Source organism: Strongylocentrotus purpuratus, unplaced genomic scaffold (genome assembly GCF_000002235.5).
Source record: "Strongylocentrotus purpuratus isolate Spur 01 unplaced genomic scaffold, Spur_5.0 spur5_scaffold_10, whole genome shotgun sequence".
In the NCBI taxonomy this organism is placed as follows: Eukaryota; Metazoa; Echinodermata; class Echinoidea; order Camarodonta; family Strongylocentrotidae; genus Strongylocentrotus; species Strongylocentrotus purpuratus.
Genome location: NW_022145595.1, coordinates 1,077,164 through 1,104,648, shown reverse-complemented (window position 1 = coordinate 1,104,648; position 27,485 = coordinate 1,077,164). Strand labels below are relative to the sequence as shown.

Sequence of the window (27,485 nt, the reverse complement as noted above, 5' to 3'; positions counted from 1 at the left end):
TAATAACTTTATTTTTTGAAATGACATACATGTAAACCTTTAAAACAATTGGTGATTGACCCTACTCTCAATTAGCAGGTCACCTGACCTTCACTCCGTTCAGATTTCGTCATATACCTTAAGTGATATCTGGTGTTTGTGGTTCCAGTCGTTCCAGGTTCCACAATAAACAAGGACAGAATTGAAGTATGTTCAAATTGAATTTGACATTTACGTTCTTATGATTTATGATTTTGTACTGTTATCAAGGTGCAGCACTACATGTAGCTACAAAAAGAGACGATTGACCTTATTCTCAATATTTCGTAGGTGACTTGACATTTGCGTCTTCTCTTGCTCTTTCTCTGGGTTTGCTGCCATCAAAGGCATAGGTCATGTTGATAGGGTTAGTGTTAGTGTTGCCGTTTGTTTCAGGCCATGTAGATGAAGTGTTGAAGTGTTTGAAGTTTATTATCCAAAACAAAAAGTACATTGATATAACAATCAAATGTGAATGATTAATTAACATTGAAAGGATAAATGGGACCAGAAAATAGCATTCAATGCTAATCGTGTCTAGTACCACTAACACACAAAAAGTATCACAGCAATAAATGAGAATGTAATGAATAAATATGAATAACTATTGAATACATACTTAAGCTACAAACTATTCTACATCTAGGGTAAACATGTTATGTGCTTATATACAAAGCTTTTGTATTTTACACTAAATAAAAGATGAAGAATTATATAACATAATATTTACAAAAAGGCAAGAGCCTTGGTTCTAAGTTATAAACAACTATTCTATTAACATTTGTGATATAAGAGTTCTACGAAAGCAAAACACTGATGCTTTCTTCCGTACAGAGAGGGGTAGATCATTCCAATAGCTTGTGCCTCTGAATGACATTGAAAATTTACCTTGCGTTGTCCTTACTTTAGGCACACTTAACTTCTTACTTTCTCTTTGTCTAGTCTCATAGTTGTGCTCTATGAAACAGCAATACTGAATTAGAGACTGTGGCAATTTATCATTCAATAATTGATACATAAAAACACAAATAGATAATTTATGTAGTTGATACACATTCAATAATTTTAGCTCCTGGAATATCGGTTGTGAAAGATAGGGTTAGTGTTAGTGTTACCGTTTGTTTCAGGTCATGTAGATATGGTTAGTGTTAGTGTTGCCGTTTGTTTCAGGTCATGTTTATGGTTATGGTTACGGTTTCGGTTAGGTTTTAATGTTAGTTCAAAGTGTGAAGCTATGAATTCGGTATAAAAACTGACCGCGGAGCAATCGTCGCTGGAGAATGTCTAGAACCATTTTGTACACTGTAGGAAAACTTTATTATGAATATTTCCTGGCGCTTTATAAGTTTTATGCATAAAGGAAACTGCATGCTTGCAACAACGATAAAAATGTCATTCTTTTACCATAGCCCAAAGAACTGGAGTAGTTTGAGACGTAAATGTAATTTTATTGCATGGTGTAAAAACTTATGATTAAGAACCGACATTTAAAGCGCAATTCTTGTACGATTAATTTGTGAGACAGCAGCTTTCTCTTGTATACAGTAGGCTTGCGGGTGCACCATGTGTGAGAGAGAGAGAGAGAGAGAGGGTTGAGGAGTCTACTGTATATCTACATCACCATGCAAGCCGACATTTACAAGCATCATCTTGGTTTCTCTTGCTTTTGAAGTTAATTCACTGGCTATTCTTCTACAGTCCACTAGAAGAAGAAAAAAAAAACTATCGTTAACAATTTTCTTGCTCAAACTGCTGATAAAGCATGACATGATTTCACATGAGTTATGAAATGTGGTCAAGACGTATTTCTTTGACATTCACGGTTTATTATCAAAATAATTGTAGAATTATTGGACCATATTTCTGTTCTTTGTGTATCAGGATTGGGGTACTTGTGGGTGGTTGAGGTTGTGGTAGAATTGTGGTTTTAGGTCTTTCTTCAACTTGTCACTACTAGAGGCGGAAAAGCTATGATATTTCAGGCTTCTGGCATTACCGTCACCAAATGATTTTAGGAAGAGTGGAGGGGGTGGGGGGCATCCCCCTTAATAAAATTACTATTTCGATTATCATTTCCGTGGATTGTAGAGATATTGTCAGTGCATTTAATATTCAATCGGTAGATGAAAAAAAAATCAGCAAGGGTAGCTAGGCCACTGTTTTTAACTTTTAATTAAATTTCTCGGCACATTCGCTTGTGTGACGCCCCCCACCCCCAATGGAAAAAGCTGGATACGCCTAAGTCTTGTGGTAGCCAGAGTGTTAACCCCTAGCTCGTTCTCTTCCTGAGACTACCTGCCAAGACCAATTTCTAGCTAGGGATAAGGGGATCACTGCATCGTAAGCTTGTCTGGTCTAACATCTTCACGTTCGTCTATAGAGTTCATCTACCGTTTATATATCTGTCAAGTCCAAGCTAATTATTTTGTGAACGGTCACATTTATGACTTTAGTATGGATCGTTGTATTTTTTCGAATGTTTATTGTACTATTAATGTATTGAATATTTTACTTTGTATATCGTGTATATTGTTTGTTGTTTCGTTTTATAGAAATGTGGGAATACATCAAATCAAATCAAATGTGCAAGCTCTACAACTGGAGTTTGTATCGATTTATTTTCATATTTTATAGCACGCACTCACGTATGGGGCGCTTTGGTATCCAAAGACCTTATTGGAGTTTATTTACCAGCAAATTAAAAATGATTGCTATCGTTTTAGTTTGTGTCATGTGGGGTCATGCTAGTAGACAGACGGCCCACGGGACCGACAAAACAAAGATTTACATAAAATGGAAAGAAAATAAAGAAAGTGGGGACAAGGTAAATTTATTGGACTATCAGGGGGTGTTGGGGTAATTTTTTTTTCTCAAAAGGCGGGGGGGGGGGGGCTGCCACTGTTGGCTTAAACAAAAAAGGCACTCTGCACCATGCTCACTTTCCTACCCCCTCTCCCCCAATTTTTTCCGACGCAAATACATTATTCTCTATATTTTTGACAATTTTTTTGCAATTTCTTCTGACTAACAAAATACAACCAATTTCTGAAGAATGTAAACATTTGGCTTCTTTCGTTTTCTTTACAGCCGGTTTCCTGGGCGACATAGCTCTAACAGAAGATGATTATGAGAGGGAAATGATCAGAGCGAGGCACAATAGGGAACAGTATCGAAGAAGGATATTACAAGAAAGACATACCAGGACCACAGGTGCACGTCATCATAGTAAGTATTATGCCACATGTTGAGTCATTTTGCTGACGCAGTATTGTGCCATCGACTGACGCATGCGGTCTCATGCCCGTTGGACATGAGGCGTCATATCTATTGCGTCATTACATACGCTAATCAAGCTTGTATAGACAGGCCATTAGGGAGTTACTTAATGTTTGCACTGTTACATTTTCGATACACTTTGTTTATGACGTTAATCTCATTGCGCCGAATGCTGACGCACTCTTACGTCATGCAACCAACACGGAACCAATACACAATACCCAGAAAAGAATGAAACTGGAGAGTAACGTGCATCAGGACCCACTTTAATCGATGTTTAAGGGAAAGAGAATTTTGATGAAGGAATATTTTGGCCAGAGTATGACGAATTCCTCCACAAGAACAAAAAGGAAGAAGGAACAATCACAAACGTGTATGAATACCCATTATATTTAAGCAAAGTCCATGACAGTGTCTTATGTTTTAGAGAATTAGAGGTGTGTTGAACTCATCGCACCTCTCTCTGAAATTAGATGAAAATAAGGACAAAGCTGCGTAAAATTGTCAAATATGAAGATAATTATGTGTCCCACAAACTTGTGTAAATTATATGCATAGCTCTGGCGATTTTTTAAAGATCATAGGGGCGTTTCACAGAACTTGTCATCAGTGACAAATGACAGTTTTTGTTATAAGCTACTGAAATCCTTGCTTCTGATTGGTTATCAGCAGATTTGTCACTGATTTTGGCATTTGTCATTGACAACAAGCTTTGTGAAACGGACCCCAAGTTTAGCAAACAGTTATTGTGATTGGACATATGTCACCGGATATGTCACCGGACTGTGGATCACAAGGTCCGCGGTTCAAGTCCCACACTAATGTCCTTTGGCAAGACATTGATCTACATTTGCCACTCTCCAGCCGGTAGGATGCGCAACTTAATATGGTAAGATGAGCAAGTGTGCGCTTGTCAAAATGAACCCTGGCTGGAATGCTCCCCGGGAGTGGAGAATGTGGATACATTGTGTGCGGGTAAGCCTAAATCCGATGACCGGGGTAATAATATATATCTGTAAAGCGCTTTGAGAGGGCCTGCGGTCCTGAAAAGCGCTATATAATAACGAATTATTATTATTATTATATCATTACAGAAAATTGTCCAAAGTTAGTCGGACGCTGGGGCACATTACGTATTGTTTATTTTGGGCGATATTTTACTCAGTATAATTCAAGTTTCAAGTTTCAAGTTTCAAGTTTATTTGTTTCACATTCCACAAAAAAAAAGAATTCACATAAATGACAAAATTAGAACATGATATGAAATATACTTAAAGTGTCACATTATATAGTTAATTCTTTGAAAAGACGTCGAAATTAATTGTATTGAATAGAAGGTTATACAAGGTGAAATGTGAGGAACCTATAGTTTACTTGATAGTGTATGTGCCTATCCTAAAGGTATCTTTCATTATCGCTTCTGTTATTGAACCTGAAGTGAGTGTAGAGCAGATTGAGAACCACTGACTGCGCCCCATTGGAACATATCAGTCTTCACCACTAAACACAATGAACTAATAATGACTGTGCCGACAGGTGTCATGCAGGTTTATTTGGTAGGGAATCGCGTCCACAGATGTATGTTTGGCTGACGAGTGAAACACAGTAGTGTCTGTTGATCTGATGAAAAGAAATCAGTGGAGTAGAGACTAGAGAGAGAGAGGGGGGGGGGGGATTACACCCACAAGAACAAAAATGGGAGAAATAAATGGTAGCGAAACTAGCGATACCCGTGCATGCAGGTACACAGCCATCATAAGACCAAGGAGTTAACTTTTTGATAGGACAAAATAAAAAGAAATGGGGTTTGGATTTTTTTTTCTTCCAATTTTTTATTTTTTTTATTTTTAGGGAGCGGTATTTTCATAATAGAGAGGGAGAGAGAGAGATAGAGAGTGTGTCTGTGCGTGTGTGTGTGTGTGTGTGTGTGTGTGTGTGTTAGAGAGAGAGAGAGAGAGAGAGAAAGAAAGATTTCAGTAGTCTTAAAGATATTCTCCTGCATATCTATTATTAATAATTTAATTAAACAGAATTCTACGCAATCGTAGGGCATATAAGATATTATTGGTCCTCACCGCCCTAATAGAAAAAAAATAAACGTGTCAAATACTTTCAAAACATCATAAAGTGGAATCTAACGCTAAACGCATTGGCATCCATCAGAGCTAGATGTTGGTGGCATAGTTTTATATCTGAATTCAATTTAGAGGGTTATTACTTGAGGGCGGGATGGGGGTCAGGGTCAAACACCCCTCCTCAATTTTTTTTTAATGTGTGTGTTTTGGAGGAACCCTCCCCCTCAAATTTTAATTAAAAAAAAAAAAAAAAAATTGTGCTAATGGGTGACCAAAAATGGTGACCCCCCCCCCCCCCCCTACTGAACGAAATATCGGTCGGCCAATTTTTCAAATTTTCGGGAAAAAAGTGCTCTTACCCCCCCCCCCCCCCCCCCCCCCCCCCCGCTTATTTAAACCAGTGGAATTAACCAAGAGGAATAAACTGTAAACAAATTCTCATTAGTCCCGAAAGAGTAAATTGCTACTCTTGACTCATATCCTTGATAGGATTCATAGCAACATAATCTTGTGGTTTGGGAAATCTTTAATAATAATGATATTTGTCAAATTTCATTACAGTGAAGGTTTAGTTAAGTAATTTTTCCCGTACCAGGTTATGCCAGAACCCGCTCGTTCACCAACTGCAGCACTCATGCACCATGCTCACTTTCCTACCCCCTCTCCCCCAATTTTTCCGACGCAAATACATTTTCTCTATATATTTTTGACAAACAGTCACTGACATAAAGTCATTGAGCATTAAAGGTCGAATATTATTTCCTGGAAGTTGGATTTAGAAAAAAAGGAACACGCAAACACCATGCTCACTTTCCTACCCCCTCTCCCCCAATTTTTTCCGACGCAAATACATTATTCTCTATATTTTTGACAAACAGTCACTGACATAAAGTCATTGAGCATTAAAGGTCGAATATTATTTCCTGGAAGTTGGATTTGGAAAAAGAGGAACAGGCAAACATCTTTTCTATTTTTATGTTGATCTAGAATAGAAACTTCAACTTGACATATCTTTTATAATCCAGACCAGTCTCGATCTATCAAGACCATTTTATGTCTACGCCCCTACTTAACCCCGTATCGTAAGTTGGCTTGGCCCCCATTAGACAGTCTGCCTTACGTTGCCAGAATCGATTTTTTTTTTTTTTTTCCTTTTTTTTTCTTCAGATGGCGGAATATTAAGGTTTTTTTTATAATGGCGGAGGGGGGGGGGGGGATGTAATGTTCATCATTTCAGGAGGTTTATAATTCACAGGTTATTTGCTTTTGTATTTGTGTTGCTTCTCATACTAACTCTCTTAGACCTACCATATTGTAGTTCTGGAAAAGGCGCTATATAAATCCAATTATTATTATTATTATTATTACAACCAATAAGCTATATGCTTTTACCGAAGGCCCCCCTTCGGTTTCGTATCCTCATTTCCAATAATTGTATTTAGCACTTACTGAACAAGTTACCACAAGCAAACCAAAGTGATGTCCTAACTTTTACGAACTTATGTGTTATTCTTGTCACTCTTATTTCTTGGAAACAAAACTGACAAGGTGTAACGTGAAATGTGAAATATGAAAATAAACCAAACGAAACCAATCGTAAACCAAACCCCCCCAAACAATGACAAAAATTGTGATGACAGATATGGCGGATGGCAAATGTGAGTAGCGGTTACAAAGTCTTTAGTGAATACAATAAACAAAATTAATGAGTAATTTGTATCTTACGTGATTACGATACTTTAGATATAAATAGGCTTACACTTGTCTTGTCGTGTCTATAAACAGCCCCCCCCCCCCCCCCCCTCACCAAATAATTTTTTTTTAACAAAGAAAGTAATAGATGGAAGATCGAAATGTAAACGAAGTATGTACATTCGTAATGTTTTGGGAGATAAGTTTGTACAATGATCGGAACTATGGAATCGTGGATTTTTCATTTTGAACAAAAGGGTAACATGATACACAATGTATGTACAAATCAACCTGATAGAGATTAAGGCCATTCGTTCATGCAATGTGCGTTTTATTTGTAACTTTCATCTCTTTGATTTCTCTTTCTGTTTCATTTCTTTGTAGTTAAAAAGAGAACGATAGAAGAAGCAAAGGTGAGACATGTTCGTGCTGTAACAGCTAGACCAGAAAGGAGATGGACAGACGCTGTAATACCTTACGAAATCGATGGCAACTTTACAGGTACGTTTCATCGTTTACCCACAGGCATTTTATCTACATCTGTTTCTCTCTACCAAGGGACAGTTAAGTGGGTACCTGGTAGCATTTATTCCACATAAATGTTGTCATGGCTGCATGTGTATTAAAGCTAAAGCTTGCACGTTTTAAAGCACTTCCGAAGGCTTAGCAATCTACTGAGAGCGACCGGAGATACTCGTAACTCTTACAATATTTGAAACGGGGTTAACACAGTCTTTGCTGGCTCTCAACAGACATTTTATGCATTATAAAAACAGAGCCTACAGAGGATGAAATTATTACATCATTATTGTTAGGATGTACATGTATATTTATATGTATATTTTCTTCTTTTTGTGTAGTCGTTGTGTATATTGATACGTGAATGTATATATCTTGGGTCGCGACGGAAAGTTAGTAGAACGATTATTTATCATTGATATTTGCTGTAGCAACGTAGCCTATTAGACTGATGATTTGAATGCTCTCCTGCCTGTTAAAGTGCTTTACTGGTTCCGTTGTTCGCGCTCGATATAGATAAAAAAAAAAGAGTTTCGAAATCTCATGATTGTATATCTAATTAGGTACTAGTGTATTTTGTGTTACTTTGTGGTAATGGGCCATGTTTCGAATCTTCAATCCGTCTTTCCTTGTCTTGATATCTATGCCAGAGTTCAGAAAGAGGGTGGAAGGGTGTCTCATGGGATGCCTTCACTGGGGGTCCCCAGTCGGCAACCCAAATATTTTTCTTTAAAAAAAAAGTACTGACAAAGGTTCCAAATCGTCTGAGTACTGCTGGGTTTGATTTAGAATGTTTGCATTCACTCCCACGACTTTTAAACTCATCTCAGCTGCAGATAAATTATCTCAAAATGTTGGGAAATTGTTTTGGAAGAGAGTTAGGACCCATTAACTTAGAAGTATATCCCTTGTTTGTGGAGGGAAAGATCGCTGCGAAATGAGATGGGGTAGTCGTGACATTTTTATGTCAATTTTTAAGACCTACAGTAAAATAGTGATTGGTTTTTGTTGTTGAAATATTCCCAGAATCGTTATTAATATTTATCTGTAAATTCTAAATTCTGACTAATTTGTTCATAATAATTTTGAAACTTATTCATACCCTAAATTAGTACACCACCTAATCGACTTCAAGCCGACCCCCCGAAAACCGGCAAAACCTTGGCCATTCTTTGTTAGTGTAGGTTTTTGTTCCGTCTATTGCCGGTCTGGTGTCGGTCTGGTGTGGGTCTTATTGGTGTGATTGGAGTATCATCCCTCATAACCCTTCTCATTAGGCATGTGCATCACAGAAGAGCCTTTATTTTCATTAAGAAGGTTGTCTAAACGCGCCCTTTTGCAAGTCATTGTTATGCGAACTATCACGTACGTTTGTTTACCCCATATCATCAAATGCATCATTATTATCTTCGAATAATGGATTAAAGACATGTCTTAATAAACAAACTCATTTTAATTCTAAAGTTTTCATAGCTTTTCATCTGTCAACGTTGCGATAGCTCATGTCAAAACCTATGTCACGGTATGACAATCAAATTCTTTTGTAGGTTGAAGGGGGGTAAGATTGTTGTTTTGCTATATTGCTTTGCTGTTTTTCTGAAATCAGGTAAAATGCCTAGTTTTGTCAATGTTTTGGAATTTGGGGGAAATTGGTATTTTCCGGTGCGAAGCCACAAGGATAATTAACAACATTAGAATTCGTAACGAAACCTTCTAATGACTTCTGACTTATCTGTTGTGCCCAAAACTACTTCCGGTTAGTTGGAAAGCAGTGCTACGCAATTTAGCTTGCCGAACATAATGCTGACATTTACATGTAATTCATCTGTATTTTGTTTTTGCTTTTCTTACATCATTCACGTACCCCATTGTTTTTTTTTTCTTCAAATAGAGTCTTGAGTGTTAAGTATCACTTATAAGTAACTTAAAAAAATAAATGTTATCAAACAAAATTGCCCAAATTCACAAAGGAGGTTTGTCGACAAACCTAGGTTTATGTGCGTCATATGACGCGTTTCGACGCGTTTTTTAAAAAGCTTAAAAACTTGTTTGTAGCACATTTATGGGAGAGCATTTAGGTTGTCTTCTTATTTCATAGGTATTTAAATGATTGGCACTTTGAAAATTCTGACTGATTGATTTTGCCCTATTTACATGTATGTGTCCGATGCCTGTGCTGATTTTTCCCGTTATTTCATCTCTTTTACGCGATGTCTTTTTTTCTTCTTCTTTTCTGTCTATCTCTGTTTCTCTTCCCCTTTCTGTAATTTCATATGAATTCCCTCCCCTTCTGTCTTACCCACACATATACACAATCTGTCTCTCTATCTCTGTCTGTTCTCCCTCCCACCCTCTCTTTCTTCTAACCTTCCTTCTCCACGTCTCCTTCTATGCCCCTCCTTTTGTCTCTCCTTTCCTCCTCCTCTCCTTCCAATCCCCTCTTCCTTCTTCCCTCCCTCCCTTCAATCCCTCTCTGACTCCACCCCCTCTCCCTGGTGTATGCAGGATCGCAGCGGGCGATGTTTAAACAGGCGATGAGGCACTGGGAGAACTATACCTGTATTACATTTGTTGAGAGAAATCCTGCGAACAGTGAGCATGACAACCATATAGTCTTCACTTACCAGGCGTGCGGGTGAGTTCTAATGCAAATACAGAATGTCAAAGTTTGGATTAATCTGTACATGATGCATCTATTTTTTTTCTAACGCAATTGTACGGAATTTTAAAATACGACTGTTTTCCTTCTTGCAATCTTTGGTGTCATAACGATCATCAGCATCATCTTCGGTATCATCAACGCTCATCACCACTCATCATTATCATTATCACCATCATCATCATGATCGTGATCAAATAATCCTCGTCATCAAATCATAATCGCCACCATCACCATCATCATCATCATCATCATCACCATCATCATTACCATCATCGTCATAATCATTATCAGGCGTAAAAAAAAGATGTTGTATTGCCCTTTGCGACCGACCCAAAAATCTTAAAATCTACGATCGGCTTTTCAATCATTTTTTTAAAACCGTCTTTTAGGAGAAGAAAAGTTTAATGAATAAAAAAAAAATTTATCAAATTATTCCCAACTTCTCACTCGTCTTCTACCCGAGTTTCGAAATTCTGCTAGCGAAACAAGTAGACCCCGGCCTCGTGTACGTGTAAATACCATGCACTGCATCAGCTAGAGACCGGCGAAATTTGGTTTTGATATTTTTGGGCCACGGTCGCTTTTTTAAGGGAAAAAAAAGAAAGAAAAAAAGGTAGAAAAATGAAATCCGACTGACCGACCAAGGTTCTGGAAACCTAAAGGGCATTACAAAATCTTTTGTTTTAAGGCCTCAATATCATAAACACAATCAACATCAATTGCGTAAAGGCAATTACAAACTACGAATAATGTCCATATTTCCCCAGAAAATTATTTAATTGTTCACTAAAATGTCACTGCCATGAAAATTGGAACCGAGGATATGGAGGGGGCATTTGCTTATAGGGGTTTCTACAACAATATAAAAATACGTAGACAACATGAATATTCCTGACTAGACCTTTTGCTTGTTCTTTTCTTTTTGGCATCTGTTTTCATTTTCTGATAATCTTCTTATTTCCAGCTGCTGTTCGTTTGTCGGGCGAAAAGGTGACGGTGCCCAGGCCGTGTCTGTCGGCAAGAACTGCGACAAGTTTGGCGTGGTCGTCCACGAACTGGGACACGTGGTGGGATTCTGGCACGAGCACACCCGTCCTGATCGTAACGAGTTCGTAGGCATCGTACACCAGAACATCGTACCAGGTATGGGTGAAATCAATTACGGATTGATAGATTGATTGTGATGGAAGATTATAATGATTTGTTGTCTGAAGGACTCGTAATTTGGTGCATTTTCGATGATAAATGTAAAGATAGAATTAAATATATTGATGGTTGGATATCAATGGACACATGAAAGAGTGTTTGATGAATTTGTTGCTAGAAGGAAATGACGCACTTAGTAAATTAGTAAAGATAACGTCTGCTAAAAAAATAGTAACTCATATTAACTTTTTACACAAAGTAAGAGCCCTTCTGGCTCTTTCTGCTGATAATAAATGGATTAAACTTGAATAAAAAGCTAATGACAGTCCAAGAGATTAACTTAGAGATTGCTTGGTTGGTAAAAGTGTTTGTGCATAGTTGATTTTATATTGTTATGAATTCATGTACAGAAAACCATTAAGATAATTTGATTAAGATGCTGTAACAGAGAGCATGAGGACACCTAAATGATGATGATGAGATGATGTCAGTAACCATCCTGTTTTTAGGCAATTTTTGTAATAACTTCGAGTCAAGGTTCATTTTCTGCGAAGGTGTCCAACCCATATTATATGTCATTAATATCTTCAAAACAGGTCAAGAGTACAACTTCCGGGTTCTAGACGCGGCCGAGGTCGATTCTCTTGGCGAGACGTACGACTTCGCCAGCATCATGCATTACGCGCGGAACACTTTCTCACGAGGTATTTGGCTGGATACTATCCTACCTAGGAAAGATCCGGAATCCGGTATTCGACCCGAGATCGGACAGAGGAAGCACCTGAGTGAAGGCGATATCATTCAAGCCAACTTGCTTTATAAATGCCCGTGTGAGTAACTTTCTATCTCTCCTTTATTGTGATATCATTCTTGGTTATTCATTATTCATACCCTTTACAACGTTTTGTTATTTCTACGTGAAAAACCGATTTGCCCGATTTATGTTTCTTGAGAATGTGACATATTAAACCTAACATCTGAAAGCTTTCAACAAAGACCTTAAGTCAACCAGTCCACTTTAATTCTTGAGTTACGTAAAAATACAAAAACATCACATTTACAAAGGTATGAATAATTCAGCTGTTAACTGTATTTTTTCTCATCATTCTCAATTGTGATTCTTCTTAGATTTGTCATTATGTTCTTATCATCGTCATTAATGTATCTTCATCGTTGTGCTCTTCATCCTATCCAATCATATGAAGCATATACCCCCGATTTTGTTCCATATGAACTTTTTCTGAAAAGTATGAGAGGGCCGTATTATGCCGATCGGAAGTGGTTTTAGCACGATCAGAAACTTGAGGGTCCACGACTCGTGGAAGATTTATTATACAGTATAACTCCTTCTTGGATTAAGAGTAATATTCCCCTTGCATTTAGAGAGATGACATATATTATACCTTTACACTTCAAATGATGTGATCTTGATAATAATAATAATAGGCATTTATATTGCCCTGTCTAATTAGAAATTCTATTCCGAGGCGCATTATTATTACCATGCCTTCAGCCTAGCTGCCAGGTACCCATTTACATCACCTGGGTTGAGTGTGGCAAATGTAGATTAATGTCTTGCCAAAGGATAGTGCCGCGGACCTTGTGCAGTCCGGCGACGTATCCACTCGACCACGACACCTCTACTGGACTTTCAAGGGTTCAAAACCTTTGAGACGGATGCCGAGAAGGAAACATTCGTCTCTTCATACCTCAATAACTTGTAATGTCATCACATCTTCACTTTGAATTGTTGTATTTCCCAATTAAATAACAAACTTTAGCATGTGGCCGGACACTTCTGGAGTCCACCGGCAACTTCAGTTCGCCCGAGTGGCCTGGGCAGTATGACGGTGATCAGACGTGTGTTTGGCGCATCTCCGTTACCCCCGGTGAGACCATCAGTCTTCAGTTCACGGGCTTCGAGCTGGTCGGTAGCGATGGGTGCTGGTATAACTACTTAGAGGTCCGAGACGGTCATTGGAGACATTCTCCACTCCTTGGTAATATTAATTATCTTTGCTATTAGTGATTCACGTAAAAGCAAAAGGTTTACAATAATCTGAAATTGCCTTTTGTTTCGTATATGTGGACACGATTGCCCTTTTACTTTAAGCTAAAGATAACTGGTTTTAATAAACGTATAATAATAGAGGCTATTTAATATTCCGAAATGTTGATATTTTCTTGTAAAAGTTATTTGTCATTGTGATGAAGTACATTTTATCTTGAGAGTCATCTAAGAATTCGTCCTTTGACTGATAATTCTTTATGTTTCTTCCCTAGCAAAGTATGTAGCAATCATGTAAAATAAGAAGAAGTTCTGTTAAAGACATTTTGTATCATTCTCTTTTCCTCTCTGCAATCAGGTCGGTTTTGCGGAGCATCCTTACCCGATCCGATACTCTCGTCGGATAGCCGGTTGTGGATTGAATTGAAAAGCTCGGCGCATAGATACAGCAGAGGTTTCGCCGCGAACTACGAAGGTGAGCTCTATTTTCCTACACTGGATGTCATCAAACAATTATCAAATTTATTGTGCAGTTTATAACCCTTATATTAATAAAGATTTAATTCTAGGTAAGATTATGGGAAAGTTTTAGCATTGTATTACAAAAATGTAATTTCATGATCCAAAATGTTGTCCTATCACCCTCCCCAACCCTAATGACAATCTTTTATTTTCGTCAGCAAATAATTGTTTTAATACTTTTTTCTGTCGCTGTCAGAAAAAATAATTTCATGTCGGCAAATTTCCTCGGAAACCCCCTCCCCTCATACACAATATTCTAGGATGACCTTTGACGAGAATTTTGTTCCCTTCATATTACTTAAGTCGTTCGCAAGCGCTGAATGATAACGGTCTCTAACGTGTAAGAATGAAGTCAAACCTGCTTTAGCGATCATTTGTATAGAAAGACCATCTGCTTGTAGAGACATTGTCCGTATAGTTCTATTGTCGTTTTTATGTATAAGTTTCAATGAACATATTTTTCTACCATGTAGCGATCTGCGGCGGTCACATCGAGCGGGAATCGGGAACACTCCAGAGCCCGAACTACCCCGATGATTACCATCCTAGCAAGGAGTGTGTGTGGCTCATCACCATGCCAGCGAACTACACGGTCGGACTCAGCTTCCAGTCGTTTGAGGTAACCGATATCAGTTTTAATCAAGGCAAACATTATCACAAAGAATGTAGCAAACATCCTCTCGAAGCTTGAGGCTACTGCCAAAAGTAACATGTGAATCATCGTTGAAAGAATAAACGTAAAATGGTGTGTCCGGTTTATATAGTGAACATTGAGTGTCTTTGAGTAATGATCATGATGATAAGGCCTTCTGTCAAAGCGTTATTCCTAATTATGAAGTGCTGTATATAGTTCCAAACTATTGGTCCATCATTGATTTGTATACGTCTCTTTCTTCTCGTTTTTGTGCCTATTATTCTAGCTATTTTTATCCTCTTTGTCTCCCCCTTTCTTTTTTCTTTGAATGAATTTCGAGTCTTTAATTTCGTGTCATTTATGATGCAAATGATACCGGTAAACGACAGGCTCCTAGATTTTGTTGTAAAGGTAGCGTTTGTTACCCCCTTGAACTTGATACCGACTGAGAAAAAATGTTGATAAATCCCCCACCGCCAACTCCTCACTAAATATCCTTCAACTTAACTTTCGTAGATCGAACGACACGAGACGTGTATCTATGACTACGTAGAGGTTCGTGATGGGCACGAAGACACTTCGCCGCTCATCGGCCGCTACTGTGGCTATTTCATTCCTGATGACATCAAGTCCACTGGGAATAAGATGATGGTCACATTTGTGTCTGATGGATCCGTCAACAAAGGCGGGTTCTCCGCCGACTTCTTCAAAGGTAAACCTCATCTCGTATTTGGCTAGTCTATTACTTAAAGGGAGTGTAGCATGACGAGACTTCGTGTTTTTCCTGTGGCCTGACTCGGGCCAATTGGGTATAATACGACTACAGACAACGCGAATGCTAGCGCGCGCTGACCATTAATCAAGTCCATTCGTTTACGTGCAGTTGTCCAAAAGAAGTCGTAGATGGCGTTAGCCAGTATTTGCCATGCTACACCCCCTCTAAAACTTTATAAATGTTAACAGCATTTTGTCGGTCGTAATAGATTCTTGTTCATGAAGTAGTCAAGGACATAACAGGATCCAAGATGAACAAAGACTTTGCTAGTTTCATCTGAGACGTCAAAGTGAGATAGTTCTTATTTTTCCCGGGTGCTTCCATGATGTGGCTAGTCACATGATGGCTCGAAAAATCAGCTGCTGGAATAACGTTGTCATCTGAAGTCAGCCGATTTTAGTTCGCTATCACACCTTTTAAGCTCTAGACCGCGGCTCTTTGTTTTCTTCATTCGTCTGAATGACTATCAAACTAACAAACGTCTGTTTTTTATCATCGAATATTCATCTTTAAACAAGTTTAAACAACATATTATTTTGAAATTGATTTTGTCTTACAGAAAAGGATGAATGTGCGCAACCAGACCAGGGTGGATGCATGGATGTCTGCGTGAATACTATCGGTAGCTACCGGTGTGACTGTCGCCCCGGATATGAGCTTAGCTCCGACGGTCGTAGATGTGAAGGTGGGCCAATCCGAAATCAAATGAAATGCAATATGTACATTTAAAGACACACCCATTCACATCTGGGTACAGATGCGTCCTATTTACACAGAGTTGTTTTCTTGATAAGAGGGAACAAGAACCTAGCACAAGCTTCGGATTTATCCGAGAAAAAAAAACGGTGTTGACGAAACCCTGGCCTCTTAAGTCATTAAGCCAAGCCAAACAAATAATCGGGTGTTGTGAACCAAAAAACATGTTCCATTGTTAGCCTGTCTGTGTTATCCTTTGAATTGAAGGAATTAATTGGCATAGTGTTTGACGCCTCGTGTTCCATCACCACTGATCATCGGACAATTCTTAAATCTTGCGCTAGGACCTTGCAACCTTGAAACTATACATCTGTGCAAATAGACTGCATCTGTGCGTCTGTCTCTGGATGTACCTGAATGTCCTGGATTGTTGGAATGGAATTATTTCTCATTTGATGGATGGATAGTGAGTGTGATGTGATGAATGTATTTGTGTAGGTACAATCCATGTTGCAAAATTCATTCACATGTTTACTGTTCTTAACCATTGTGTTTGCTTATTCGTTTGTGTTACGTTTGTTTTTTGTTTTGCTAAAAGCATGAAAATCCGACTTTCTAAGCATTGTACAATTATATTCGGCATCACATACTTCCCTAATTCCCAAATCGCAATAGATTTGTATATGTTTCCATGTGTGGTACTGCTATAGCGAGCTATAGCATAGCGGGAGGAAAGTATAGTATGCATGCCAGAGAAGGAGGCGACGGCGTTAAAGTGCCGGTGGTGGTGAGTAAAGCTATGGTCACAATTCAGAGCGGCGACCGACCGATTTGTAGCCTGCTCGGTCGCCGCTGGAATTTAGGCATCGCCCAACGATTTTTGGAGAAGTCGAGCAGGCTGTAGAACCCCATCGATACATGGGCGGTGCCCTGTCGATTTTCCGTCGATCGCTGGTCGATTTGAGGTCAAAACTGGTTGAAATCGGAGAACTTCTCCGGGCGGAGACCCGGCAGTGACCGACTGACGACTCACCGATTCCCGAGGTTTCTCCCACCGGCTGATTTAAAAAAAATTGCCCGGAGGCCGGCCGATGATCGGCGGGGCACCAAACTACGCTCGGTGCCCGGGCGGTCGGTGCCCGAGCACCTACCTAATCAAGCGTTCGCCGTCGAGCGATATAGATCAAATATCTAAGCTGCGAGGTCAAAGGCTGTCGACCTATTTTAAACTCGCCGCCCAGTGAACGACTGATCTCCCAGCGAAGCCCGGGCAGCGTATTTTTTATTTACACGGCAGCGAGGGGAATTTCTCGATTAATTCCAATGAAACCGCTCGCGAAGAGTCTAAACTAGACCGAATCGGAATACGAGTACCTAGCAGTGCAGTGCAGTGTATTTAAAAGAGAATTGTACTTAACATATAGATCTAGAGAAAGAACCGAAGGAAGACATCAAAAGGAAAACAAGAAAACCAAAAAATAGATGTCTTATGCAATAAACAGAGACGGCAGTATGATATTTATGCGACATCCTGGCACAGAGAGCGTGAACATATACATGCCCTCGGTAACGTACCAACACACACAGTACATCATCATCTGTACACGCACTACAGACTAGACTCTCCGCGAGCGGTTTCATTGGAATTAATCGAGCTTTTCCCCTCGCTGCCGTGTAAATAAAAAATACGCGCCCGGGCAGCGACCGCTTGACAGCCCTTGACCCAGCGGCTTCGATTTTTGACCGAAATCGCTCGACGGCGAACGCTCGATTAGGACGGTGCCCAGGCGGTCGCCGACCGGGCACCGAGCGTATTTTGGGTGGCGAGTGAATTTTAAGTCCGCGCTAAAACTTCAGCAAGGACCGAGCGATGCCCTAAAACAAGCGGTACCCGGGCGGCCGCCACTCGGAGCCCGGGCGAAATTGGCTAAAAACTCGCCACCCGGCCGCCGAGCAGGCTACTTTTGGGAGTTGTGACCATAACTTAAGTGAGATGGCAGTTCAATTTGCTGCCAACACTTTCTCCGTTTTAGTGCTGTGGACCACTTGAACCTTAACTGAATTATGGTGGTTCAATGTACAATTTACAGAAGGGTGATTTTACGAGTACCATCGCTTCTGAGCTGCCAGCTATCGCCTTGAATTTTTTTTGGATTAATTCCCGTTGCACACGAGGCGTTATTTTCCTATTAAACGTAGGCCTGAGGCAACTAATGGAACACTGTCTGATGCGCCATGTCAGAATGAGAGCGCAGGAATAAAGAGTATGCAAATTGAACAGTGCAAACATCGCGTTGTATGGGTTAGCTGCCTCCACATGTTTGATTAGCACTGGTGGTAGCGCGATCGAAATAATGCCTTGTGTGCAACGGGCATAAGTCTTACATTGCGAATTGTTATTCTTCCACATAGTTGCCTGCGGAGGTTTATTCACTGGTCTACGAGGGAATATCTCCAGCCCTTCTTATCCCGAGCCCTATCCGAGGGACAAGAACTGTGTCTGGCAGATCGTCGCACCATCTAACTACAGGATCTCACTCCAGTTTATCACCTTTGACCTCGAGGGTAACGAGGTCAGATATATCACCAGTTTATATATTCATTTTACTGACCTTTGTCTTTATACCGTACATTTATTTTTGAAATGACGTTCGTACTATATTCTCGGTGAACCCATCTTTTATTTGTAGCACATCGGGGAAAAGATGTACAAGTTATTGGAGGTTACAAGGTTTTAGCAATCACTCAAAGCACGTGGTATATCGTATAACATCGCACATATCGTACGTACATCGTACGTACATCGTGCGTACATCGTAAGTGCATTACATGCGGTCAATATCCTACAGTTAACTCTGATCCAGACATATTGTCTAACCATAAATGTAACCTTAAGATAAAACCGAATATCAATCCCAACAATATCTTCAACGAAATAAATTTCCAGTCAGTTGTCACCAAGGCATATAATATGGAGCACCTAAAAGTGAGGACTCGCCTAGATTAATGAATCATTGCAATTTCAGGTGTGCAAGTACGACTACGTTGATGTCCGTAGCGGTCTGAATGAGGAAGGCACCCTCCACGGCAAGTTCTGCGGCAATGAGATTCCCGAGACGATCACATCCCGATTCAACAATCTCCGTATCGACTTCCGATCCGACAACACGGTCGCCAAAGAAGGTTTCTTCGCAAACTTCTTCGCTGGTAATTCATGAAATATTAGTATATTACATTAAAGTAAAACTCTAGTATGTATTTTAATGTATATTCCTTTGTGTTTGAAGATAATACTAAATGAATTATCATCGGAATAGAACGGTATGAAGGTTAGTTGGTAAAAATGCATAGCGCTTGAAGGAATACATATTTTTTTGGGTTCTAGAGCCGTCTGTGAATAGTTGCGATTAAACGCAACTTGAATCAATCGGGATTGTTGTATTTTTGTCTTTTGATTGAAATATTAGTTACGTTTCATCAAATCTGCCGTTTTTTCGAGTGGCTCCTGATTTCTTTCTGTTGTTCTTGAAATCAAGTTCAAAGCCATCTTACTGAACAACATTTTTCTTTTAAAAAGGTACCATTTTATTCTCTTTCATGATTTCAACGTCAACATATTTTCCAGGAATATTAATCGACATTCAACTAATGATCAAATCGGTCTTCTTGACATTGGTAACAGGGTTTTATTATCTGATTTAATATTAGTTTGAATAAATCAATGAATCTTCTTAACTTTTTGTTAAACAAATTATTCTTTGTTAGATGTGGATGAGTGCGAAGAAGGCAATGGTGGATGTCAGCACATCTGCACCAATACACTGGGGAGCTACACGTGTTCATGTCGCAATGGGTTTACAGTGCATGAGAACCTACACGGATGCAAAGAGTGTAAGTAAAGTGTTAGCTATGTAGCGATAAGGTTTTAGCCGAAATGATTATAAGGCTAAGGTGTTAGTATTAGCTCTTGGAGTTGTTAGTTGTAACCTTAGAATGATAAAGGTGTTTGTGGAAGAGATAATAAGGGGGAGGGGTCAGCCGATGTAATGATAATGTGGTAGCTCGTTCGTTCGTGTCTCCTTGGAATCAAGATAGTTATGTAAAATTCCTTAATAAAAGTAAATTAAATTAAATTAAGTTCTTCCATCGCTCGATTGCTGCAATGGCCGTTTCATTAACAAGGGACAGGTCTTCATCTGTGCAATCCGTTCCGCCGCACTGCAAGAGGTGGTCCATCGTCTGAGTCTCTCCGCAGTCGCAGAGAGTATCTCCTTCATGGGCATAGCCCCATCTTGCCATATTGACCTTACACCGTCCAAATTCTCGTCCGCATTCGATTTAGGCATTGCCACTCCGGCCACTTCAGGTTAAGACCTTTGATGAGTACGGGCTTGACTGATGGTGGAGGATTCTGTTCAGGTGGTGGGACAGAATCGAGGAAGCTGTGTCGGGATATAAGTCGTTTGTGGGGTTGTAAGTAACCGTGTAGTATGTGTCTGTCATCTGTCGCCTGCTTCATCCGTACCTTTAGGCAGGTGTTAGTGCGCCTTTGGTTAGGAGATCCAATGCCAGCGAGGTGATATATCTCCTCAACTTTTGTTGGTTTCAGACAGCCTGTTATCTTTCGATATGTGTTATTGAGTGTGGTGTCAAGCTTCTTCACATGGGCTGATCTGCTCCAAACTGGGCAAGCATATTCTGCGGATGACATGCATAGAGCAACAGCTGCACTTTGTACAGTTTTGGGGTCAGCGCCATAGTGTGAAGATATTAGCTTCCCGATGATGGCATTTCGAGATTCTACTTTTCCTATTGTCTTCTCGATATGTTTCTTGAAGGATAAAGTGCGATCGAGTTTTACACCTAAATACACTGGATGCTCGTAGTGGTTAAGCTGCACATTGTTCCACTTTAGCTTCAGTTCTCTCTTTGCCTCCTTGTTCTTCAAGTGGAAAACACACACCTGAGTCTTGGATGGGTTTGCCCGTAGGTAGTTTGCTCTGTAGTACTCCGAAAGGCTTGCGAGCGCTGTGTTGAGATGAAGTTCAACAGCTTCGAAGGTACTATGCTGTGATGCAGGTGTCATCTGCATAGATGAAGTTTCGAGTGTTCTCTGTTGAAGGGATGTCAGCAGTGTAGATGTTGTAGAGTGTTGGCGCCAGGACGCCACCCTGGGGGAGACCGTTTTTCTGTTTCCGCCATCTGCTCTTCTGCCCATCAAGTTCGACAAAGAAGCGTCTGTTCTGCATCATCTTCTGAATGAATCTGGTTAGTTTGAGGTCATTTGTGATGTCATGAAGTTTTGTCTGTAGCCTTTGGTGATTGACAGTGTCATAAGCCGCAGATAAATCCACAAATACTGCACCTGTGATGAGGTTGTTCTGAAAACCGTCTTCGATGTGTTGGGTCAGGTTGAGAAGTTGTCCCGTGGTGGATTTTTCTGGTCGGAAACCTGCCTGCTCACAGTTTAGTTGGCTGTCAACGTGAGGCCCAATTCTGTTGAGAATAAGGCGTTCAAGCAGCTTGTATGTTTGGCACAGGAGCGAGATCGGTCGAAAGTTCTTGGCTTCGTTCGAGTCCTTTCCAGGCTTGAGGATAGCGACGACTTTGGTTCGGAGCCACTGTTTTGGGACACAGGTGTTCTCGATGCAGTTGTTAAACATACCTAGCAGCCATTTCTGTGCTACAGAACCCATGTGTTTGATCTGCTCCGATCTGATGTCATCGATGCCTGCCGCCTTGTTGACGTGTAGCGTGGAGATACCTTTCTGAAGTTCTTCTTTAGAAATAGGTCTTGTGAAAAGAGACATGTTCTGGTCAACTCCAGGTAGTTTGTGCCTGTGTGAATTAGTCGTCTTGGGGGCCTTTCCATTTTTCAACAGCTGATTTGCTACTTCGTCTGCCGTAACATTATAATGCTGTTGAGCTCTGGTGCTGTAATGTGGTAGCTGATGAGATGATAATGTGTTAGCCGAGGAGTGATATGGTGCTAGCTGGTAACATAAGTATTAGCTTCGGAAAGATCAGTAATAAAGTAGGCGATTGATCAGCCGCCGAGAGAGTGACAAGGTGGTCACACAGCCGGTGATAAAGGTCTTGATCGGTTCGACAATACGGTGTTGGCTCTTGGGGTGATGTCGTGTTAGAGGGGTGTATGGTGTCAGCTGGTGACCATGAAAACTAACGTTTGAATTATGAGATATTGGATTGTTTGATATGCTATTAGCCGATGTGACGATAAGGAATCGTTGCCGATAATTTCGCGGATAGGCTCTGTGCAATTATAAGAATAGCACAGAATTGTAGACTAATTCGGATCAATCGAACCTCTAAAATGGGATGAGAACTGCTCATAATTAATTGACTTGTGCGTTTTTTGCTCCGAATTTTTCTTTGCCAGCTGGTTGTAGGAGAGAGATACAGTCGACCACGGGAATCATCACAAGTCCCAACTATCCCGACAACTACCCGAAGCGTAAAGAGTGTACCTGGCATATCTCTGCAAACCCTGGACATAAGATTGTGTTGGTAAGCTCGGACCCTCGCCCAAATGAAGATAAATTGTGTTAGAAACAGAATATGTAGGCCCACATTCTGTTCATGGCATTGAACAAATATATATATAAAAGATTGGAAATGAAGGGAGATATAAGAAGAATTAAGTCAAATGACAATTTTTTTCTTCTTCATTTTACCTAAACACTTTCTGCAGCCCTCCTGCATCTAATGTATGTTAATTGTGCATTCAATATATTTGTTTAATTTCATTTATTATCTGTATAAAATTATTTACACTTAAAATATTGTATAAAACCATATTATGTTCATGAAAATGTAGGATGAAAAAAAGAAAAAAGATGCAGAAACCAATAAATCAAATCAAATCAAATCAAATCAAATAATATTTTTGATGATACCTGAACTACTGATGGCACTCAAAGCGTCCAAAAATGTGCGTTTCTATTCTTACGTTTTTACGAAGCGTCTCCGAAACCCTTTATCTAACCTTGAATAAAGAAATTGATGAAAATTCATTTAAAACTCACCCTGTCTTTTCTCCCAAAGTCGTTCGATGATTTTGACTTGGAGCAGCACCAGGAGTGCACCTACGACCGTGTCCAAGTCTTTGACGGCGATAGCGACGAGGGTCAGGTCCTAGGCCGGTACTGCGGGGCTACCATCCCGGACGCAGTCGTATCGAGCAGCAACCACATGTTCATACGTTTCTACTCCGACGCCTCCGTTTCGAGGAGTGGTTTCTCAGCCACTCATTCTACGCGTAAGTTACGCCAGGTATTGGAGGGCATTGTTTCAACAATTTGCGTACAGGCGTGTACCCATATGCTTGCGTATTTATAGGCGTACAGGTGTGCCGGCTTGAAAGCGTAATTTGCCGTGGGCATGTAGCACAGCATGCGGGCGTACTACCCAATTTTTGGCGTCGCTTTATGCTTTATTACGCGTGCACGTATATAGTCCAGAATCTGCACGGTCCTTTATTATTTACCTACACACTTGATTCAAGCCGTCGAAGATGGCGTTGTCAACAAACTCATAATTATGCTCACCAGCCCAGCCTGGCGTCCTAATTTAATGATCACGCCATCTTCGGCGGGTAGCAAGTAAGTAGAGAGAGGTAGCGTTTATTGGTGGAGATCAAAATAAAATAGGCCAGATTCTGGAATAGCACGCATATTGCTCGGCAGTCAGTGCTGACGCTTCACGGTAACTTTTACTCTGGTTATACCTCTAAAAACCACTCCCTAATTCTAGCCTTATACCTAGCCAAAATCACAACCCAAGTTCCAATCTTGTATCTTTGAAAACTGAAGCCCGAAGCACTTGCTTTGTCGGATCAACGGATTGGTCTTCATTTGGCGGCGTGTGTGATTTCATTAGTCGAAATATCATATTAAACACGATGAGTTTCGCCTCCTACTGGGTACCCTCTTAAGCCTGTAGTACACTTAAGTATTGCATTTCTAAATCAACCAATCCATGGGAATAAAACGTCATCCCCTTCCTTTCTTCTTCTCAGATGACCGACTGGTCGCAGGTCACTGGGAGGTCACTCGCCGACCGACTGGCCGCTCAGCGACTCCATACTTACATCCATAATACCGTTCATGTTAAATCCATGCCAGTTAATTTTGTCCCATCTTCGTTTCAACAGAATGCGGTGGCCGGCTCGAGGCGGAACTCTCAGCCCAGCGACTCTACTCACATGCCGATTACGGAGACCAGAACTATGAGAATCAGGTACGTCAGTCAGTCAAAGAATCTTAGACAAAATAATCAAGAGTTACTTTCTTTAAGTCGATTCTCGGGCAGTTAGACGCGATCTCTGTGGCCTTATTCAGTTCGTTGCTTGTATATTAGTTACATTAGAATCTGTCAGTTAAGTTTGTCGGAAATGGGTGACGATTTATTGACGATTAAATGTAGTAAGGAAGGTTTCCAAAGGTAACGTAGGTTTTTGAGGGGAACGTACATTGCACGCGACAAAGTGACCCACAGATTGAGCCGATATATTGTGCTTCTCTTCTTCTTTCTTAAACTTTAAACTAAACAATCTCTTTAAACATGTTTGATTCGAGATTGGACATATATATTAATCATGTACAAATGTTATAACTTCGCTCTTGATTTGTATTTCATGCATTTTTGTTTGTTTAATCTTTTGAGTGAAATTGAATCCAAAATTAATTTCGTTGCATAGCTTTTAGCAGGCATAAAACTCCTTCGTGACGTACGGTTTCCCCCTTAACGTTTCAAACATGAACCTGTTCATCCATTGACACAGGAGTCGTGCGAATGGACTATCGTCTCACCCGATGACCATTTCATCCATCTCTGGTTCCGATCATTCGACATCGAACACGAGACCGAATGCAACTACGACCAGGTGATGATCCTTGATGGCGACAACCATGCGGCAGAATCTTTTGGAAAGTTTTGCGGTCATCGAGTAAGTTGCCTTTTAATAATGATAATAATAATGTGACTTATATCGCGCCAAATCCACTCTGTGGAGTGCTCAAGGCGCGTTCGTATATAATTTTACTCTTAATTATCTGTTCTTATTATTTCTGATGAATTTGTTGTTACTCCCTTTATAATGTTCCCGGTCTTTTAAAGTTATTTTCTCGTATTTTTACGTATTTCCATTCAATATCCTCTTCGTCTTTTAAGCTCCAATTAGGTTGGACAAAGTAAACGAAATTCTCCGTTTGTTGTTTCCGTCTGCTTCCCTTTCCGCCTTCCTTATTTAAAAATATATATGTTGTATTTTGTTCGCTTTTTCCAAAGAAATTTTGTATTCAATCATTCTTGAGCAAGAACTAATTTGTATTTTTGTGTGTGTGTCTACGGCTACTTTCGTCGCCGTACCAAATAAAGATACAATGCAAAGGAAACGAAAACCATTGTTTCTTTTATCAAAACGATAATCAGCATGCTCTTGATTTTTGTACTTTTTTACGTAGTTCAGCTAAACAAATTTCATTTAGAATTTAAAAGGGAAATCAGGTACTAACAACTCATCCTAATCCTTCATCTATGTTTAAAATTAAAATCTCTTTTCGTATCTTCCTTTTGTTGATTGAAACAGGCCCCCGACGATATAGTTTCATCCGGTGATTCTTTGATGATTACTTTCTCATCTGATGATACTATTAATAAGAAGGGCTTCCTCGCAATATTCAAGCTAACTGATGGAGAATTACTAGAGGGTGCAGGCGAAGAAGAGGAAGAGATATATTATAACTGAGAATAGAACCCGAGAGATAAAGAAAACTTGAATCTGGAGCTGTTTACCTCTGCTAACCAGCATGTGTGAGATATAGAGTGCACTCGTAATATGAGATATTGTCAAATGACTGACACTTAAAACCAGAAGATTCCTTCATATTTTCTGAAGGGCAAATTGAATGTATGGATTGGAGTCACATTCAAATTCAGCTTGTAGACAGTGACCTTTAACCTTTTAAGAGAGCACCTCACCATATTCTTTCAGGGATTATTCTAAAGTGACTACCGGTAATGACTTTTAAAAATGCTCACTGCACAATGCGACAAGAAGTGTGTTTTGATTTAAGGAATTATGGAACCCTGATTATTTTTTTTTTAGAGAACTTATATTTTAGAGTTGTGTTCAGCAAAATGCGACGATAAAACGAAATAATTTGATTGCATGTCCATGCTTAGATTTAGATGTAGACTTGCTTATGTTTTGCGCAATTAGTAACATTAAAGTACTTCTGAGTTTCCATGCTTGTGCTATGTACATGTGCTTAATAGCTAACGAAATAATAAGGTAATATCTGTTCGATCTCTCAGTTTGCCGATAGATGCTGCAATTTTTTTCAGCAAGCCCCCCTCCAAAAAGATCATCAATATTTGGAAAAGGGCGACAGCGGATAAAAATCGACTAAGAATTACATATTAGCTGAAAGACAAAACCAGCTTTTTGAGCGCTAAAAGTCGTTATGCTGATGTTGTAGTATACAATTTGTTCATACAATTTCAATATCTTATGAGAGATTTCGGAAATGCCATAAATGTTGTATATTCCTCGTCAACCAAAGAAACTTAATGATGGTTACAATAAGAACGTAAGGAAGAAACATTGATAACAGGAGAAAAGGGGAGATGTTTGGACGGAGGTTTGTAATTATAATTTCCATGTTTACATATCTATGCAAAGTCAGGAAAGCTACTAATGGAACACATTGTTCATTGAAATTAACCCTTTGAGAACCAAATGTTGATAGGAAGAGAGACCATGTAAAAGGGTAATTTTAGATTGCGATATAAGAGGGTTAAAACATACCTCTTTATATCGAATTGAAACTTAGCGACGGCGGACTCTTGCTTGCCTCCGCTATAATTATGACATTTATGTTCCTGATGAATTGATCACTCTTTTCTGTCATGTAAAATGAACTGTAAATACAATGTACATTTGATTATTTTGTAGGGTTTTAATAATTGTATAGACAAGCTGGACAATCATTGTTGCCATCACCAACCGAGTGTGCTATTTAATGAGAAAACAAATACTTGGGAGTATGAATCTGACCGCATATTGTGGTCTAAAGATCGTCATATAAATAGGAGGCGAACTGCCATGACTTTATACCCTGTACATTCTTTTCGACGCAGTTTCATCATGAATTGGATATTCTTATTTGTACAGCTTATGGCCAAATTTTAAATGTATCCTTCCAGTAAAACCATTCTCTCTTGAATCTTTTTTTTTTCTTTTAAAAATAAATCTAACACAACATTATCTCCCTTGTAATTTGTCTTTTGTTTGTTGATAGTATACCGAACTGTTTGTTTTACCTAAACTCATTTTCTACAATCAAACTCACACATTATCCCCGAGCTCAACCCCCCCACCTCTCTATCTTCCGTGTCCCTCCTCTCTCTCTATCCCTCCCCTCTTTCTTTCTCTCCTC

The 27,485-nt window shown here is 39.7% G+C and overlaps 1 protein-coding gene across 3 annotated transcripts in view; it reads left to right on the top strand.

Annotated features, from left to right (window-relative positions):
* The window catches only part of BMP1 (bone morphogenetic protein 1), a 42,723-nt gene extending 15,410 nt beyond the window's left edge, over positions 1–27,313 (top strand). Inside the window, exons 3-20 of one of the 3 annotated variants that reach the window (XR_004062984.1) lie at positions 3,106–3,243; positions 7,446–7,562; positions 10,086–10,215; positions 11,207–11,385; positions 11,985–12,218; positions 13,170–13,388; positions 13,755–13,871; positions 14,392–14,537; positions 15,069–15,264; positions 15,887–16,012; positions 18,436–18,596; positions 19,050–19,230; positions 19,789–19,914; positions 22,424–22,551; positions 23,089–23,316; positions 24,197–24,282; positions 24,827–24,991; positions 25,634–27,313. Coding sequence is in view for 2 of the 3 variants with exons in the window: in XM_030979021.1 (XP_030834881.1) it covers positions 3,106–3,243; positions 7,446–7,562; positions 10,086–10,215; positions 11,207–11,385; positions 11,985–12,218; positions 13,170–13,388; positions 13,755–13,871; positions 14,392–14,537; positions 15,069–15,264; positions 15,887–16,012; positions 18,436–18,596; positions 19,050–19,230; positions 19,789–19,914; positions 22,424–22,551; positions 23,089–23,302; positions 24,197–24,282; positions 24,827–24,991; positions 25,634–25,792 (2,822 nt within the window). In the remaining variant the exon portion in view is untranslated. 3 annotated transcript variants of the gene reach the window in all.
* Positions 27,314–27,485: the final 172 nt, after the last annotated feature.